This window comes from Struthio camelus, chromosome 15 (genome assembly GCF_040807025.1).
Source record: "Struthio camelus isolate bStrCam1 chromosome 15, bStrCam1.hap1, whole genome shotgun sequence".
Classification (NCBI taxonomy): domain Eukaryota; kingdom Metazoa; phylum Chordata; class Aves; order Struthioniformes; family Struthionidae; genus Struthio; species Struthio camelus.
Window position 1 is genome coordinate 7,956,135 of NC_090956.1, and position 20,220 is coordinate 7,976,354.

At 41.4% G+C, this 20,220-nt stretch overlaps 1 protein-coding gene across 1 annotated transcript in view; it reads right to left on the bottom strand.

Annotated features, from left to right (window-relative positions):
- Window positions 1-1,816: 1,816 nt before the first annotated feature.
- The window catches only part of FAM20C (FAM20C golgi associated secretory pathway kinase), a 60,375-nt gene continuing 41,971 nt past the window's right edge, over window positions 1,817-20,220 (bottom strand). The window contains exons 4-10 of the mRNA XM_068908098.1: window positions 16,857-16,949; window positions 14,967-15,082; window positions 6,805-6,985; window positions 6,099-6,208; window positions 4,320-4,401; window positions 3,742-3,801; window positions 1,817-2,953 (exon numbers count right to left, since the gene is read on the bottom strand). Of these exons, the coding sequence (XP_068764199.1) occupies window positions 2,701-2,953; window positions 3,742-3,801; window positions 4,320-4,401; window positions 6,099-6,208; window positions 6,805-6,985; window positions 14,967-15,082; window positions 16,857-16,949 (895 nt within the window). The 3' untranslated portion in view covers window positions 1,817-2,700. The remainder of the gene's footprint in view (window positions 2,954-3,741; window positions 3,802-4,319; window positions 4,402-6,098; window positions 6,209-6,804; window positions 6,986-14,966; window positions 15,083-16,856; window positions 16,950-20,220) is intronic.

Genomic DNA, 20,220 nt, shown 5'->3' on the forward strand with positions numbered 1-20,220 from the left:
TTTACTTTAGGATTGAAGGCATCTCAGGATTGGTCTGTTTATAAGAACTGAAGGGAGTTTTTATAGGATTAGAAAGACCTGTAGCATGGATAGGTTCTGACTGGGGGCATCAAAGTTCAGGAGAGGAAAGAAATTGAGATTCCCCTCAGAGCTGATTACAATATAGCAAGGATAAGCAATTCTTAGTTAAAAAGTCTGTAGAAACACTGCTAATTTAGCTTATAGTGATTCAGAATCAGATTCAAAAGAGTGACTCTATATCTCCACAACCCTTCTCTTGACCAGGCAGCCTGCTGCAAAAACCTTTGACTTGAACCTAGCTGCCAGGAGCTCCTGACTTACAACTCATCTTCTAAAGGAAGAAAAGTATTGCTACATTTGTTCTTCCTCTGATGACTAAAGCTAAGAGTCTGCCAAGAGCTGTATTCCCACAGCAAAATCTTCTTTCCAGACCCAGAGCTCCTGGCTGACCTGACCTCCAAATGGAAAGTGGAGCTACCCCACTGGAAGGGTTTTATAGACCCTTCACCCACCCCAGCAGGCTCTGGCCAGTCGCTGCCGGCTCCATGTCCAGGTACAATCTCACAGTGAGAAAAAGCTGCAGCTGTGGGAAAATCTCAACCAGGCATTGCTTGTTTGAGGATAAAGCGAGTAAGACAAATTAAGAGTTTACTGAGGGAGGGAGAGAGAGTGTGAGGACTTGCAGTTACTCTCCTTGTAACTCCTCAGGGGCTATGAATACAGAGAGGTATATACTGGCCACTTAACCTTTTCACAATCTTGCATCTTGGGCCTTTACGCTAACTGGAAGAGACTGCTGTAGTGCAGGCTCTGTACTGCGGAGAACATCCTCTGTACCACAGATTCTACCTCTGTAAGTGAAAAAGCCATGAGGTGAAATGGGAATTTTCCCAGTTCACGGACAGTTGCACCATCTGAGGTGTCTTGTCATCTTTCCATTCTGTGTATGTGAGTCAAGTGAATTGGAAACAGCAGTAGTAAAAGACAAGTTTTTCAGATATAATATGTCAGCCTAAGTGAATGAGGCTATATAACAACTTTTCTCACTCATAAATTTAATACTGCAGGTTGTGCTGAAATGCCTACATTTTAGTCTCACTGGCTACAAGTTTTTAAAGTCTATGCTTCTAAGTCCTTGAAAAAAAAGACATAAAAAGAAACAAATGACAGCTTTGAATTATAGTTGTGATGGATATTGTCATAATAAATTCTCCCTTCCCTCTCTTCCACCCAAAACAGCAATGAGGGATTCCTTCTGCACAACACCGTGTTTCTGCAAGTCTAATACAGCCACCTGTTCCATTTATATACTGCTTTCAGGCTGAAAGTCTCTACATATATTACATGAGCTCAACTCTACATGGCCCAAAATTGTTTGGTTGAGAACACTATGTTTTTAGTTAATTTAGAGACTTCCTAGACTGTGCAATGGCTTTTATTACCCGAGTCAGAGGGACTGAAGTATCTAAACTGTCTGGGCAGTGTGTCAAGCCATGATCTTTGAGAAGTGTTGCTATACAGCTTGTTTCTACAGCTACAATTGCAAGAGGAAGAGATGCTGAAATGACAGTCAAAACAGTGTTTTCATAAGAAAGATTACCCGTTTTCAGCACCATGGTCCTTGTCAGAGTTGTAATGTAGATTAATCAGCAATTCCCTGTTTTAGCTCAACTATCTGTTGCTACAAAATGGGATGACAATTTAAACAACTACTTCTGGAATGTATGGCTGCTGTATATAGCTTTTCTGTGAACAAGCTTTGCAATGAAAAATGAATCCATTTAGACATGATGGCTACACATTTTGCCATATCTTTATTGCACTTTTACCACGTTGCAAACAATTCCACAAAAATGCTGCAAAAGTAAGCCTAGAGCTGCTGAAAGCAGCTTTTTACCCATATATGTATATATTTACACAAAACTATCAAAAGCAAAGTTGAAAAGTAGCAGCTCAGCTATGATAGTCTAGAAAGATAAGAACTGCTACCTCCTTATGGATAAATAGTACAACTCGTCATTTTACATCACTTTGTAAAACCAACATTCAAGTATTCCTGTCAATGCACAATTAGTGAAATTCCCTTCCAGTAACCACTGTATTTATTATTATTATTATTTTTTTTTGCTTTTAAAAGTTCATAATGCCTTAACCCTTTAAATGCGGAGTAGCTGAAAAAAAGCATTCAATTTAAATAAGATACAGTGAATTAGAGCACTTAAAGGGTTAACACAAAATACTAAGTGGACTGTCACCATAAATAAAGTGTGAGTCACAAAACTATGCTGTCCCTCTTTAGTTAATTTTGGTAGGTAGGTCTGGATTTCGTAGATATACCATATATAAATACAAAATATTAAGTAAAGGCCTCCTTTCTATACAAAAAGGATAGGAGGTGGTTTGCTATCAGACTGCTGTCTGTCAGAGATCTGAATGTTTTCTGAATCTTTTCATAATCTCTTTTAGGTACTAATGAAAAGCATCACATTAGACTTATTTTCCTTAATGAACTAATCCTTTGCAGAGTCTACATTTTACCTACTTTGGGAACAATTATATCTCATTTCTGAATTCACTGAATTCACAAAGTGGCATACACAGTCTTTTGCAAGACTTTTTTTTTCTTTTCTTTTTGAATCTTCTTTACTTGGCTGGTAAAAACGTAGTCTTGCGATTTTACTACCTCTCAGTTGTAACCGTGTTAACATCAGTATTAAAGTCATTTTCAACCACGTTGTCATAACCATCCTTTTCTATACAGTCGCTAATAGCCTTGAGAACGATCCGTAGCCGCCTGTCCATGGCCTCCAAGTGAGGCTGGTAGAGAATGGGTGCTATTTTATCCTTTAGCAAAGATTCCTTCATCAGGAGACTGAGTTTGTACTCCTCCTTGGCTAACAACTGTAATCGCAGATAGGTAGACTTCCTTATTCTAAGAGAAAAAGAAAAAAATGCAAATCAGTACTTTCATCGCTATTTATTTTAGTGGGGCTAAAAGGATTATATTCAGCCTCCTGACAACAGCGTAAAAACCTTCTTAGCTGAAATAGTGACAAACCGGCAGTGTCATACTGCTAACAAATTTTCACTTGACTAATGATGTCCTTAGGGAAGGAGCAGTTTTGGAGCACAACTATACAGTGAAGCGCGGAGAGCCTTCACTTTACTGGTCCAGGCAAGGCACCGCCACCACCACGGACTGCTCCGGAGCTTCCCTGCTCGTGTTAATGCCACGGAGGCGGGAGGTGCTCAGTGTCAGACCCTGCAAAGATGCCTTGCGTCCCCAGAGGTGCGGAGGACGCACCTGGCCTGGGCAGGGCGGCTGCACAGCCGAAACTCTAAACATCGCTGAAAATCTTGCCCATGGGCACCGAGGAAAACCTCCTGGGAAGCATTTGAACAAGCTCAGAGCAGTTTTGCCACTTGCCTTCAATGGGACATGTATTTTGCCTTAATAAAGCAAAATCTTAATAATGCCTCTCACGCTGCACCTTACGGCCACGCTCTTTCCGTGAGGGCTTCATCTCAGCAAAGCACTTAAGCATGTTAGTCTCAGTGCTCAGGGCTAGTTCAGGTCAGGCTCCCTAGGCAGGATCCTGACATTTCCTTCCCTCCGTGTTATAAGAGGGTTCTGCAATAAAAGGCTCGCTGAGAGTTTCAGTCCTGCTGGTGGGAACAGCAGCACAAAATTGGAAACAAGCACACTGAGATGAAACATACCTGCAGCACTGGTTTAAAGGCACCAATATGGAAAGTTCGTCGTGGGAATATTTTCCAAACCTATTTAAAGGTAAGAGCAAGAATATGGCAAAGGCTTTTTTAAAGACTAACTCACACACATTCCTTTTCATTCCAGGAACTGAAAGCAAAAATTCATAGCGGTACCTGTTCTGTTTAACTGGACTGGAGCTGAGCGAATTTGGACTCTAAGTTCAGCCACTTATTTTGAATAAATTATACAGTATAGGTGGGTTTCAGTTTTTCGTTTGTAAAGCAGAGATAAAAATATTTCTTTTGTATCATTCTTTGCTAAACTATTCACCTCATAAAATCTGAGGTGGACGAGGCAAATCTGTGTCTGAATAGACAGGTTCACATAAACTGTGTGTCTGAATAGCATCTAGCACAGAAGACTTTTTTGTTTCCACTTGGGATTTTCAATACTGCCCTATTATATGAAAAGCTGGTAATAATTTATAAATTATAGGATCCAAAAATCATCTCAAAAGGGGTACGATTAAGTAATTAGCTTGGCCAGAATTGTTTCCTTGTTCAGAAAGATTATTACAGATACTTACCCTCTTCCATTATCTAAGTGGATAATAAATGTTTCATTTCCAAACTTTTCAAAGGTTTCGTAGTGATGTCGATCCATGTTACCTATGGAACAAAGGCAAAAAGCACCATTTTCACTCAGGTTTGCTGCTGAGCGTGCAGGCCAGCAGACAACGCATCAGCTCGGGTTCAGCAAGAACCACAGTGTTCCTCTAGACACGGTGGCGGTTGGGCAGCAACATACTCTCCCTTCCCAGCTTCTCCCACTCGAGCCCATCTTTGAGCTTGTTCTCATCCACCACAGCAACCCCAGGGTGTGCAGTACTGGAAGAGGACTTTTATGCTAAGATTTTCCCTTAAGAGTAGTCCCAGAGTAACTTCAACCATCTCCTTTTCATGTCCTATCAACACACCCTTTGGGAGGAAAGGTGAGCTTTTCAAGTCCTCTGTAACATTTCATACTTCAGCTCTAGAGGACTGACACGGAGATAAAAATGGACCTTCCTACCCTCCCAGTAACCTCTCCTGGAGTACATCAAGGGAAATCCCAATCTAGCACGATGGCACTTCAAGTGCCTGGAGAGCCCAGTTATTCACAAGGCATCCCAATCTTGAGCCAGCAGAGCTTCTTCAGTGAAAAGCAGTGCTGATGCTCCACCTCTCAGTTGGCATGGCTGGCCAAGCAGCATTATTACCAGTGCTGGCTGTGAGGCTTAGCTTAGGGAGGCCACAGTTAGTCGAGGAAAACGCATCCTTCAAGCAGGCATGCTAACCTACATGACGTCACTAACATGATCCTAAATATTTGGAACAGCGATCAAATATTCTGTTTTTCCCTGGTTAAGAAATTTGTTCAAATTTCAGGCTGCTTGGAAAGCCAACACGTTATTGCTCTAACGTATGGGTTAGGATACTATTGTAGTGGTACCAGCTGAACAGCTGCTCCTTGGGCACCTCTGGCAGGCAGACATGTGATCTGTATTTTAAGGTCAATGTGTGGAGTCCTGATGCCAAGCTATGAATTTTGCCAGCATGGCGGGGTTCTCGAGCCATTTGCAGATGCCACATATGGCTCCTGAGCTGTGAGCTGGCCTCTTCTGCTGTGGAGTCTATTACAAAATCTGAGTAGCAGAAATGGCTGAGGGTGGTATGTCCGTGTTGGCATGTCTCTGAGGATCAAATACGTAGTTTGGCACCTTTAGGTACATTGGCTGAAGCAGAACAGGTTTCATATGAGTATGTCTCAATGTTAACCACTGAGTTAGCTTGGAACTGGTCACTATTACTTAGTTGTTAAAATTTTTTTTTTTTTGATCAGGTTACATAAGCAGAAATCACTGTTCCTGATACATACCACAGTTGTCTTCATTGTAAATCAACACTTCTTTTTTTTCCCTCTCTGATACTTTATAGAACATGCAGCAGTAAATACTACTGCAGGCTGACAACAATGTGCCAGTAATGGGCAGTCTTTGCATGTACATGTTGGAACATACATTACCCTGGCAAAGCATTTACTGTAAAGTGAACTGCGAAGCCCTTAACAGTTGTGAAGGAGACTAGCATGACCTGTGTTCATCACTGTGTATTTGTGTTCATTTTTCTTCCTTTAATCTGCGCTGATGGGAATACGTAACCATATAAATCTGCATTTTCTCATAATCATCTAGAATGGCACATACAGTAAATGCAGCTTCAGCCACGCTTTAGCAAATTGCTGAACTATGCAAAGCGGTGCAGAAAGAAGTGGTTCTTATTCTAATTAAATGTTGCATTTAATTTTTGAAAGAGATGAAACATACCCATTAGGAAATCAAAAACTGTCATATCCATTATATCCAGAATTCTGGTCCCACTGTCATACGGGGGTGTTTGTTTAACCTCTTCACAATAATCTGGATCAACTTCCCATCTGAAAAAGTCAATATTTTGATATTTTATGTGACATACAAAGGTTACTTAATATTAACAAAAATACTACTATTTCTCAAAGATCTAGTTGCATCTCATTAGATTAAGAGCAGGGTCAGGTGGAGGCAGTAAACTCTTTAGGCTGCTTTTAGCAATACAAGGAACTCTGATTAAAGATTGTGGCTGATGAGAAAGGAAGAAAATCATGAGACTGAAAACTATCTGGCTAATAGGTGCAAGATTTGGGAGACCAGCTGCACCATCAGTCACACAGTGAAAACGCTTGAGACCTGTTTAGGGCTGCCAGTAGCACTGAATCTCTCTCTCTGATAGGAAGTCCTGTCGCATCCTATCAAAAGCTGTTGCAGCCATCTAGCCCACAAGGACATTGTAACACTCAAGGTCATTTCAGGTTCAGGACCATAAGCCAGAGTTCCCTGCAATTCTAAGTATCTATCCCTTTCTAGGAGCTGGACCCACAGGCAACAAACGCTCTCATAAGCTTAATGCTTTAGAAGAGGGGTAGCAGTGACTGAAGCATTGTTTATTCTCCTCTCTTGCGTTGCACTGGCAAACTCTTTGCTCATCACTACTCACTCTGCTTTCTTGCGCTTGTGGTAGGACCGTCTCCAGGGATTTCTCCAGGTTTTCCTTTTAGCTAAAGACAAATCAGGTAGGAAAGCAGCTAGAGACCCTTCAATCTGATCTGGTTTCCCACATAGGGCATGCTCAGTTGAGCAGTAGTATGAGCATTCACCGTAGAAGCAGATGTTGTTAGCTGGCAAATGAAGGAAAAGAGTTGTAAAATCTTATCTTAAATCACTGTTCAAGATTTCATAAAAAACTCTGATGTATGTGAAGGAACATGAGCAGAAATAAAACCCTGAACCAAAACCCACTGCTACCACATACAGTTTTCTTCCACTGAAGTCACTAAAAAGACTAATTTATCTCATATCTCACTGGCTGGCATCATGCTCTATGCTAAACTCTCTATTATTATTTCCAATTTATTTATATTCCAGAACCCCAAAATAAAAAGGGTGCTTCTTAGCTTTTCCTTTCCCCCTTTAGCTTCCCACACTGATGCATCCTTTGGGATATATTTATTACTCCATTTGAACTTGGATGGCTGGAGCCCCAAATTACACAGCTGAACAATAGAGTGTGACCAAAATTAAGTCATCTTTCAAAATCCTGGCTCATTTCTCTAAGAACAGACAACTACATTTCACTCATTTACTTTCTGGTATGAGAAGAATTGGCAGTTTTATTAAGGAAAATTACTTATCACGCAAACTAATGTAGGAGTGCTTGTGGAAGGTGGTAATATCACAGATCTAACTCTTTCAGCACACATCCTAAACGCAAATTTCCTCCTCCATGCTTCACATTATTCCAACAACCACAGAAGAAGAATCCTGCAGCAGCAGCATAACGATATTTTAAAGTGTATACTACTTTAAAATCTCTCCAAAGCTGCCATCATACGTTTCTGAAGCAATAGAAATACCCTAATCCTTCACAAGCAACAACTCCATTCCCAAGTGAATTTACTCAAGGTAGAAAAGAATAGTTCATCCCCCAAAACCCACCAACAGTGGATTATGAAGAAGAATAGGAGCACAATGTTGATCTTGTTGCTGGTGTACTACAACACTTTCCACAATTGATTTGCACATATCAAATGGCATTAGAGGAAAACTGTGTCTTTTTCTTACAGTAATACACAATGCTGAGAAGTTACAGCACTTCCTAATTCCCCACAAGGCCTCTATATTAGAATATCGCTTCAGAGCAACTCTCTCTCTTTGGGCAGAATCAATATAAATGAGCCCGGAGGGCTGGTAAATAGATGGAAGTGCTTTTAACACACTTCCCCTTGCTTGCCTGTGCTGAAGATCACACTGCTCTGAAAGGTGAGCTAGTTATTTTCATCTCAGCGAAGCCCTGCAGCAAGCGGCTTTCCACGTCTCTGTGATGTTGCCCCTCACGGCACAATCCAACCTATGCCTGGCAAAGCACCCCACTGGAGATGGTACGGCAGGTGTGTGCAAAGCAAGCGAGATGATGAATAAAGAAGACAGGGAGAAAGACTGGCCCCATTGCTGTGGGAAAAACAAGGAATGGAGAAAAAGACCAACGTGCTACGATTGGTGAAGGAGGAGCTGGAGAATGTGGAGGAACAATAAGGTCTTACGATGGTTTTGATGGTATTAATGAGCTCTATTAACTCGGGACAGACTGCTTACCCTGGAATTGTATCAAGTAATCAGATTGCAAGGCTGCTGTATTATTACTTGACAGCTTGGCTGAGTTATTCATTTCCAAGCCTCTACCGATGGTCATCAGATTTGTCTGTTAAAGTATGATCACTTCCCGCTAGACACACATTACGCAAATCCCTCTACTGTGACTGACTCACAAGGGCCACCAGTTTATCTGTGGTCAAGAACAGTTCCCATCTGAGCTCTATATTGACATTCTGAGTGTTGGTTCATACTGGCTATGTACATTCTGATTCAGTCCAGAAATATTCACCCTGTGGTCAAAAACTTTGCTGGCATTTACTGAAAGTACTGGGGGGGAAGAGATAATGAAAAACAGAAATTACAAAAGGAAGAAGTGGAGCACTCAGCATGTCTGCAGTTCCATTTTTATTTCAGTTACTGAAAATGTTTTATCATGCAGACTACTCTTTCTTAAAAATATTTTAAGACTTTCCTGACAGATATACTTACTCCATCAACACTTTAATTAAAGGAATAGTAGGTTAAGACCTCCCGCTGGCTAAGAAATGGCCACATCCTTGGCCAGTAAGCCACTTGGCCTGATTATTTCCTACAGTTACCTCAGCCTCAGTCTTGGCTCTACTCATCACATGATATGACTGTTAGCTTGTACACAGAAAGCCCATTCAATTTTTCTTTTAAGCACTATTGTAACTCATATCTCTCTGAACGTGGATCTTTGAAAAACTTCCTACAAATTGCATAGGAAAAGAACAATCACAAAATCATAGCAAAACTTGGATTGGAAAGGACCTCTGGAGGTCTCTAGTCCAAACTGCTGCTTCAGCCCAGGGCTAACTTCAGAGTCAGACCAGGATTATCTTATCTTCTCCACCTAAATAAATCCAAATCCCTCTGTTTCTCCGGTACACCATATGTTCCAGCCTTGTAACCATCTCAGTGGCCCTCCTTCAGACTCACTTATTTCGTTAGTCTAAAACAAAGTACACAGTAAACGTCTAGATAAACCCAACCTAATATAAGCCGTGAGCTCATGCAGTTTATAATCTCCCATGGATTTTCTTTTCAAAAATGCTATTGCAGCAACGGACTTGGCATAGGTTTCACAGGGCTAACACGGGTGCCTTAACTTAGTCTTTGATCATCCTGGCAAAACCAGGGCAATTTCATGCCTCCATGTGAACGTCTTCCATAATTCAGGATGAAAGTGAGAGGTGGTCCAAGCACCTGTGGGCAGTGCTGCAAGCTGCAGATGGTTTGGAAACAGGAATATCATAATGAGTCATTAAGAAGGCTGGAATACACTCAGCCAATAAAAACAGAGGAGAAACATCTGTGACTTGTACCTTTAAAAGAAATGAGTGCAGACAAAGTATTTTAAGGGGCTCAAGGCTGCCACAGGGGATGATTTACAAGAAATCACACACAGATGATGCTCCTTGCTGCAGGCTAACAAAGAAGAGTTAGGAGATAAAAAGATATCCTTATTTCCCCTGTGCCTGCTCCCTCAGTGGAAAGGCAGGATCCTCCTCTGCTCTGCAGTGAGGGCTTGTTTCCACTTATTTGAAACTGCAGTGGGGCTCACGCTTTAATTTGGCTGTGTCAGCATCACCTGCTCATTTGTGGAGGTAGGTAACCCACTGTGATTTATCTTCATGGCCCGAGACAATTTATCTTTGAGGATTTATAGGAACTGACTTCTACCTGGCCCCAGGAAGCTGATGGTTGGTTGTCTGGAGCTGTACCAGTGTTGCAGAGAGCAAAAGGCATGGCAATACCACTCCTGTGCTATCCCAGCCTCTGCTGCACAGTATGTAAATCTGACCTTTTAAAAGAAGGAATTATATTAAACACAGCATTTTGCACAGCAGGAAGATAAATGCTGTGTTTATTAGTTTATTTCTGAATTTAACTTTGGGAACAATGCAACCTTGCTCTGTATTGTCAATGACAGCAACTGAGACTAATCATTTGACAGTAATCACACATTTGCTTCGAGATAAATCTTCAGGAAAGCTTAGGGGCTATCGCAGTGATCGCATTCACTGCTGCAGAGAGTGGCACAACTAGTGTGTGTGCTGCTCATTAATCTCTCCTCTTCCTGGGCTCCTCCAGCTGTGGGTTTAAACACAGGACACCCATTGACAGCCCTGGGAGTCCAATAGGAGGATACATCCTGCCATTAGGACAACAAACCTGGGCTAAAGCCACAAGCGTATTTCTTTGTGATAAGCTACTTTCAAGAGCAAAGCTTTTTCTGACAACCGTTGCCTCTCTACAGGCTCAGTCCTGTGGTATGTCCTCTCCCCAGCTCCTGTGTGACCTCCTGGTGGGGGAAGGCTGTCTCTTGGGTACTGGACCTTGGGTTTAATTATTAAAGACATTAACTGCTTTGATTGATGCAGAATGGGCATCTTGATATGTCTACCCTAATTCTTATATACAGCAACTGGAAGAAGTAGCCTGAACGATTATTTGGGGAAACACGTTCATTCTTAAGATTTCTGAAAACTGTAGAAGAAAAGCAGTGACAAAAATTCAGAAATACAATTCTCATTTGAGACTTAAAGATGGAACAGAAAGCCTCTTAGAAACCTCAGTAGTTGACTTGCATTCCACACAACATGTTTAGAGGAAAAATTCTAGCTAGAGACACATACACAGCGCTTCACAGGGAATCCCACGCCAAGAGCAGGGTTTGTCCTTTCTAAGGTAAAAATAAGAGATAAATTGGGAATTAACAACTAAGAACCACAGAGTGTCTTATCCATACATTTTATGCGCACCATGCTGATATCTGAACAATAATTCCTCTTAGGGAAGAAGAGGTCTCTACAGTTGCAGACTGTAGAGACTTACGCAAGTCACTTGGCAGAGCAATTCTTTTACTGTGATTTGCATGACTGTTAATAGTGGACATTTAGCAACCCTGGAAAGAATCATGAATATTTACTAAAGCAATGAATGAAAAGATCTTTCATTTACCTGCTCAAAATAAAAGCTAATTCAGATTTCCTATTGTTTGCTGGGAGAAAAAAAATCCATAATCCTTTGGAACAAAATATGAATAAAAACAGAGTGCTTACTAGCTGTGTAACGTTGATTTCTTTAAGCTGCTGCCTCAATTACTTCCAAAACGAAGGCTGACATCATTAATATGTCTCTTTTTTCCTAGCAAATTGCCATTCATTTGTAAGAGTCGCAGGGCTACTGCAGTCTGCCCTACTGCAAAGGATGTAAAATTAATTTAAATAATTACTGACCTAATTCCATTTCTCATATTTAGTCCAAACTGCCTGGAAGTGCACTTTTCTGCAATCTGCTTTCTCTCTGAATGTAGCCTAATGTATTGACTGACCCTAGTCCTGTCTCGTCTCAATCATTTACACTTTGCAATGGAAAAAACGAATGCTTCTCTAAAGTGTGCTGTGGAAAAACATCTGCCTGCAACTTGCTGACATTAAGAGGGCCTTATTTCCATGTTTTGTGGGACAAGACCCTGGGAAATGACCTAAGCACGGAAACACAGTGAAGTTTTTTCAGACACATCCCCCCAGCGGTCCAGAGAAGAATGCTGCACGCTGAAGGACATATCAACATTTACACTCTGAGGATTACCCAGAGTTTCCTCTGCAAATGATGGTCTCCCAGCCTGAGCAGAAGAGCTTTACAGAATGAATGCTATTTAGTGCTCACTTTTTTGGGGAGATATATATGGGTGCGTAGAGAGGGATATGTCAGCAGAAGCAGGTATGTGTGCCCATGATGATAACTTGTCCCTGTGCACAGCTGGAGATAGAGATGCAAAGCCACATCCCCCTAGAAGGGTGTCCAAGTGGGGCCATGGTGGCTTCATGCAGATACAGACTGCCTTTTGAAAGTACCATGATTCTTCACCTCTGTAGCCAGCTCTACCTTAAAACCAATTGCCTTGCAGCCCCTCAGCCTTCATCTTGCTAGAGGAGACCAGTCAGCCTCTGGCAGTCTTCCCCAGGCTTCCCACTTGTGAACCAGCCTGCGCTGCATCTGTCACGGTCCAAAGTCACGTTTGCCCAACACACTGATGACAGTTCATCACCAGCAATACTATAACAGGGGTTCCTTCTGCAAGAACCACACAGCACCACCACCCCAGGCTGCCGATGCGTGTCCCAGCACCCTGCAGTGAAGGGTGGGATGCCCCACGGGAAGGGAGCAGGAGTGGTCACCCAGGGGGGCAGTGCGTGCAGGTGCTGTGCAGGGAGGCACAGCCCCATACACCCCAAAGCTCCTGTGGTACATCCAAGGGTAGTGTTTTTTCCAAGTCTTTTTCCATTTTTGCCCTGAATCTGCTTCTTGAGCTGCCTGTTAGGTTTGTGGATTTTTTTCTAAATGCTTAATTTAGGTCCTTTATTACTTTTTCATTAAGCATTAATTAATGCCTTCCTTTTAAGGTCAAGATGAAATAACAAGATGGAGGCTGGGCATATGTTAATGAGAATCGGACTAATTAACAAGGGGCTTGTAGAGAGGAACTCTGACAAGTAACCAACACAATTTAAGCAGAGTATATTGATTTTGGAAATGTAAAATTGAAATAAAAATTAATTGCTTAAGTGTGTTATTCTCCAGAAAAGCCTGATTCATGGCTAATTAATTGAATTTATCTGACTCCTCTAAATAAATTTGAATAAAGGATTATGTTTGGATCATCCTTTGGATGCCTGGAATTTCATAATGACAAGATAAAGATCTTCATCCTAACCGGCAGCCTTAAGTCTACAGTCCGTTGCTCTTGTTGCCGTAAGCTGCTCGATACTTGAGTACAGTTTTGTGAGTCTCAGAAACCGCTGCAGTTCCCCCTTAAGCCTTGACATATAACCTGCAAAGACTAAAAAGCAAGCAAGCCTACTAATCCATATCTTCCTTGATAAAATGAGAATAAAATGGTTTATATTTCAAACAAATCAAAGTATCTTATGCACATTAACAGTCACAAGATTTTTTGTCATTTTTCATGTATAATTGTTTGCCTACAAACCAACCAACCAAACAAAATGTAGAGAGACAGAGAGGGAGAAAGAGTGAGATGCAAGTGCCTAACTGGAGCACACAAAATGCCTGCACATCATGTTTTGTGAACACCGCCAGCAGTACGTGTAAAAATGGAGCACTCGTAACACGAGGTAAGATGAAACCTCTTGTAATTACGTAATGTGTTTTACAAGTGAAGTTACTGGAATAAATAACTGTCTGTTAAACTGTGTCCTGCAGAGCTGAACATAAATATTAAGCTAAAAATACAGCCATAACAATGAGTTTATTGGTGATCACAAAAGTGTGACAAACGTTTTAAGAGGTAAAGCTCTGCAGCGTAAGAGCTCTAGTTTCTAACTAACAGCAACGAATTACAGTTTAAGTTGTGAGAAACCGTGATTAAGTTTTTGGACCGTGACTTTAGGGATCTGGGACAAATAGCTTTTGACCAATCACACAGAATCACTCATGGATCTCTGGAGATTCCCGCTCCAGATTTCCTGCCTGTACAAGTCACAGCCTTAGTTCAGGAAAGCACAGTTGCACACAGCTGAAATAATATGCATTAAGCTCACTGGAACACACCCACATGCTTTAAATTGAACGTTTCCCTATATATTCTTTCCCTAAGAATGTATTTAAGTGTGTATTTTAGTGCCTTGATTAAGAGCCTTAATTTCTCTATTTCAGCACCCCAGATAGTAACCAGAGATGACACCCTCCTTCTTCCACTCTTTGCCCATTTTACTTATTTCAGTTGTGTATTTTGATGAGCAGAGTCTGATTTTACCCTGTGTTTGTACAATGCCTACCTTGTGGAGCTCTGCTTTTGGTTGGGGCTACCAGACATCATTGTGAATGAGTGAATATTCATAGAAATAGAGAATAATGATTGTTTCTGAGATGAACATTAAAAGCAAGAATGAGGACTGGGAACAATTCAGGGCACTTCTACTCTGGCCTCTGTAAAGGGGTGGGCTTCAGCTGGAAGCAAGATATGCCACACATTTATCTGCTTCATTTTTTCAGACTCCTCTTATAATAAACACTGAGGAATGTGACTCAGAGAAAATTAGGTTTCAGTCCTCCAGCGAAAAACCAGAAGTAAATGCATCTGACCAACAGAAGTGACTGATCACTTAGCACTCGAAAAAAGTCTAAATAACTAATGGACTAAGTAACAAGGTTTTAGGTAAACTGAGAGCAACAGAAGAAATTGCTTTAGAAATTGCTTTACATAAAGCATTTGTTGAATACATTGCTTTTGTGAACATTAAAACCCGTCTCTGTGGATAATTTGTCAAGGGGAAAGGCACTCAATTCAAAACAATAAAGTCTTCTTTGTAGACTATGTCTCCACATTTATTTTTGTTCAAAGGTACAGAAGACAGTTCTATTAGAAATATCTAAGCAATTAAACAATCTACGCATCCTTTCCTTAAATACGTGTTCGATGGCATAGAAGGAGTACAGTGCCATTTCTAAGCCTACCTGGTGAGATGAAAAACGTTCTCCACAGTTTCTTGTCACGAGTAACATCTCTTATTTCTCTGGTCATGTTAACCAGTCTGCCTGCAACAGGGGGAACACGACGGAAATCCAGGATCCTGGCAGAGAAAGAAAAGAGAGAGTTTATGTGGAGGATTAAATTATAATGACAGTGGTATGTACTAGGAAGGCACACTGCACTCTGAAGACATCATCATTTATCTATGGCCCTTAAGGAGTAAAAAGCCCATCAACTTCACACTGGATAATCCTTTGTATAATATACTATAAAATATGTCTTGAATGAGATCAGCTCTGGCTTACCGGCATCATACAGAACAGACACAATTTTCAGAAGAGTATGGGGACACAATGTTCCATGAAAAACATCAAGTGACATAAAATTCCAGAAATAAGAGACGGTAGAGACTGGGTTTCGACCTTGTGCCAGTGCAGGATTGTTATAAAATGCATTGTGCTCACCAATTTTTGAAGTGACCCGAGTAATGGGATTTCAGCCTCTTTCTTTCATAAACACCAGCTAATAGAACTAAAAACTAGTTTTTTTTTTCTGACAGATTTCTTGGATTTATTTTGTTCTGTTCCTCTCCCCATATACCAGCCTAAACCATACCTCCTTGAAACTAAAAATTTTCCTTGGGGCAAAGCCTGGGTAAAGGGCCTTTCCCTACCCCAGAATTCTCCTCTTTAGAGCACAATAAGCTCCTGTGAAGGACTGCTACTAGACACAGTAACAGAGCAAAGTCCCTTTACAAAGCCTCCCCATAGGTAGGATTTCTTTGTCCATTGTCTGCTGCTAAGATTTTCTACCTTTGAGAGCAACTGCTTTTTCTGCTTAGCATGTGGATGTTTAGCATACCTTCCTGCAGAAACTCCATTAATATTTTCTCCTGCAACACCAGCTCCTTAAAATGGCAGTAAGAAAAAGTAAAACAAAAGGGATCATCACCAAGGTCAATAGCCATATAGCATAGAAGGTCCTTTAAGGATCTGACCAGGATGGTTCCTAATGGCAAATCTACCCTGTGACACCCACTGGCAGGCGCTCTGATCCTAACCATCAAGCCAGAAGGCAACAACACTACACAAACCCCAAATAATCTGAGGCCCAGAACTTCAAACTTTAGGAAGGATTGTTCTTGGATGTTTCTCAGGGTGTGAGGGGAGCTTCAGTTCTAACTCAGCCTATGAAAAGTCACAGTTTCTAGCTGTGCTATTAAAAATTTCTCACTAATTATTGATTTCCACTCCTAATCTGGGCAGGCTGAGAGGGCTCCAGTCCACACCCTGTCTTGGGGCATCCAACGCACTGTGCGCTAACTCCGCTTGGGGGACGTAGGAAGACGGAATGACCATCAGTGCCCTCTCCTTCCTAATAACTTGTGGCCTAAATATGCTCCTTATATGGGAGGGCGCCGGCTCTTGGCTGGGAAACCTGAACTCCTTTTCCCTCCCATTTACTTCTATCTGAATAGTCTCACGATTCTCAATGTCTTGCTCATATTTGCATGCCCTGGAACTAATTGGGGTGAGCAAGACTCCGTCGTCCTTACGCTGTACATTCCCCGCGAGATGGGTCCTCTCCCTATGCAGATCACAGGGGAAATTCATTTCTCAGCTTCTCTTCAATATCATCTCTCTTTTCTTTTGCGAATTAGTTATTGCCAGGTTTCTCATTCCCAGAGTAAGTCTTATTTTCTCATTATTAAACTACCCTTTCATCATCTTCCATTTCATTTATTTATGGAGTTTGCCCACCTTTGTTCTATTTTCCCCCTTTTTAAAAGTAATTCAGTTACAGGGCTGGTCAAGTGCAAGAACCTTATCACAATATTTCTACTTTTTCTTTTAACGCAAATCCATTTTACTTGCCTGTCCAAATGAAATGCTGCTATTTCTGCATTATGTCTTTCATAGTCTGAGAAATAAAAAAAGTCAGGTGGGGTTTCTTGTTCTCTGGTTTGTCTGCAAAGAAAAACAGCAAAAGTGTTGTAATGAAGGGTTAGCATTTCTAAGGAACAATACTCAGCCATCAGCATGTTATTCAGGAGTTCAGTATTGTTTGCTTAACAGAAGGCCTTTAAATACTCCCTGTATGCATTATTTGCCATGCAGCCCGCACTTTATCTTCTATTTTAAACTACTGTAACAAAAAAAAGGATTTCAAGACTTGTGCGTGCAGACTGCTGTCACAAAGCTATTCCACTCAAGATTTTCGCTCTATTTAACAAGATCTATTTTATCACTCTCAAACATTTCATTAGTGATAGCAGAGAAGACAATGTCATTTCATTAAATTATCATTAACTGTAATTATGAGATTTCCAAAAGTAATAACATTTTTCTTTCATCTTTGGCAGTCATGCAGCTACTATCTAAAATATGACTCTTCCTTTGTATTACTTACAGCCAAAAGTGACATGTTTTTCTCATTTCAGAAGAAATGGGATCATTGCAATTTGACGGCCACGACACATGTCATGTTTCAAAGAATATTAACAAGGCCATGCTCCAGAGAGGATGCAGAATTTGTTGTTTCTTCTGTTTAAGAACCAACAAAAAATGTCATCCTGACGGAATAGAAAGGCTGAAGCTTGAACACTAAACTCTACTAAAAATAGCAAGTGCTCTCTGTATAACGGAGGAGCATATCTCTGTCTCACTTCAGGCAATTTCCACTCCTGCCAGCTTTTGGATGGAGTGCATCCTCATGCAGTTGAGCACCCTAAAGTCTAGGCCCCGCCTAAGCCTGCATTATGCCCTATTTTGAAATCTTAAAAGCGTTGTAAGCATTGCAAAGCTGTTCCGTGGAGCATTCGCAAAAGAGGACAGCTCCCCATAAGAGGAAAACATAGTTTCCCAACCCTTTTTCATTTTTCTCTCTCCTGGGGGACTAGCTGACAGCTCACGCGTCACACGTTACACACTGGCAATTAAAATGCAGCTTCTAGGCAGCGACCTTGTCACCTGAAAGGCTTTGAGGTGGTGCAGGGTTCAAACCTCCCGAGAGGCGGCAGCGAGCCACAACTACCAGGCTCGGCGGGAAGCCAGCTCTGCAGCTGCCAGGCTCACTCCCATCACGAAGAGCGGGGCTGCTGGGACCGCTGCCACCTGCTCACGACCCTTCTCTGCATCCAGCTCTCTGACAAAATGGGGTAAGTCTTGTGACCCATATCTCAAATCGTCATATGAAAATTTTGATATGCGGTTTGCAGGGTTTGAAAGGCTGATATCCCTTCTCAGACAGTCTTCTTCGTATTACCATATTGGCAAGGTGCTCTCTATATTGCCCTCACTGAGGAACAACTGCCATCACAGGGAGAACATCAAAATATTTGGCTATATCCGGTACAACTGGAGGTCAGAGGAGCCTCCAATACCCCAGTGATACCCTGGCTGAACACCACGCAGCGTTGTAATAGGAACGGTCATGGAGGGAGCGTGGCCAAAGCTCTGCTAAAGAGCAATCAAATTAGCAGTGACTTTGGCTGCTACGGTTGCCAATGGCCTGTAAGAAGACAAGCTAGAAGTGAACCTGGGACAAAATAATATTGCGTTTTCTCTCTGTGATAAATATAAAGGGGGAAGGAGGCACACCCACAGGGAGGAACACAAGAGAGCGAAAACCCTGTGGCAAGTTACACAACACAGCGGGTAATCCAGACGAGAGCTAGGAGAGCTGCAACCTTGTTTTATGTATTCCCCTCAAAAATGGAGAAGTGACTCCTGAATATACATCCACGGAAAGACATTAACATAGAGATTAGACATTAACATAGAGATTAACAAGAGATTTTCTGTTGGACAGAAAGCTAAACATTTCTTTACAACTTCCCCTCCCCTCCAGATTTAAAAAACGCAATTTCTTCAACAAATTAAAGCCACAAAGTTTCATCTCTAGCTTTTGCAAATTTTACACTTATCCGCGCAGCTGATAAGCTGCAGAAAATATTACTAATTAGCTAATCAATACCATCTGCTTTTTATCTCCCAACGAGTTTAAACAAATCATGGCTGCTCCTTTACAAGAAAATCTTGATCCAGAAAATAAGTCTCAAATAAAAGAAGATCTCATACTTGTAAGTACAGATATCTACGTAACCCAGAGATGGTTCCTTCATGCTGCCTATCTGGCATGCAGGGCAGTCAGTCTGTTACTGCTGTGATAGTGTGGTCTCTCTAATTTCACTTTTCTATTTGTTCCCTGCCACCCTTCGCAACGGCTCAGGCTATTATTTATTTGGGAATAAGTATAGATCTCCTGCAGGGTTAGCCTTGTTTATACGTAGTTCTCCCTGTCATAATATATAATTAAATGGTAGCACACCCTCCTAGAAAATCATGAACTTGATCATCCTAAAACATTCAAAAATCGACAACAAATCCACAGCGCAATCTAGACAATGGAGATATCAGTATAAACTCCTGTGTTTCTTTGGTGCTTCGCTTCGGGTGCTTGACTCCACATGTTGACAGAGAAACACCTTCCAGCCACAGTTTCCGTGGGTTCATGCACACATCCAACTGTTATGGCTCCCAGTTTCTGTGTTTTAAAAATACCGGGTTATTCTAAATGTAGCCTTGAAAGACTATTGATCAATCCCCAAGCTGCTTTACATTCCTTTGCAAAGTTTTGCACGACTCAGATGTGGCAGGTCCGAGAATGAAACCTTTCCTCAACAACCCTGAAAAATCCCTTCTGGTGACACAACCCAATATCCCACAGAGAGAACTGGGACCTTGTTCCTTGGATCTGACTTCAGCTGGCAACAGTTTTACTCAAACAATCATTTACCATTAATTTGAGGACCACAGCAGCACCTGAGATTTGCTGGTAGCTCCTCCGCCACAGTAAGCTGCCATGCCACTGGTACACAGTAATAGGTGGGATGATCGTGGTCTAAGGCAAACAACTGAGTTCAGAAAGTCACATGAGGCTAACACAGCTTTGAATCAATTGACTTTTCTGAGAATATGTTTAACAGTGTTAAAAAGACACCTATACCACAATCTAAATTTTTTACTTTATCCAAATGTATTCCTACATGATTTTATTTTATTAATGTTAGAAAATTTGCTGTTTTTTAGTGTGCCCAGTCTAATCAATGCACTGCCTGGTTCAGAGCTAATTCTCCTAAACACACCCTATTCTGACACATACATGCAGAGAAATGGGAGATCAAATTCTGGTCTCGGTAATGCTGGTGTAAAGTCAACAAGTCCTATGAATTTACTC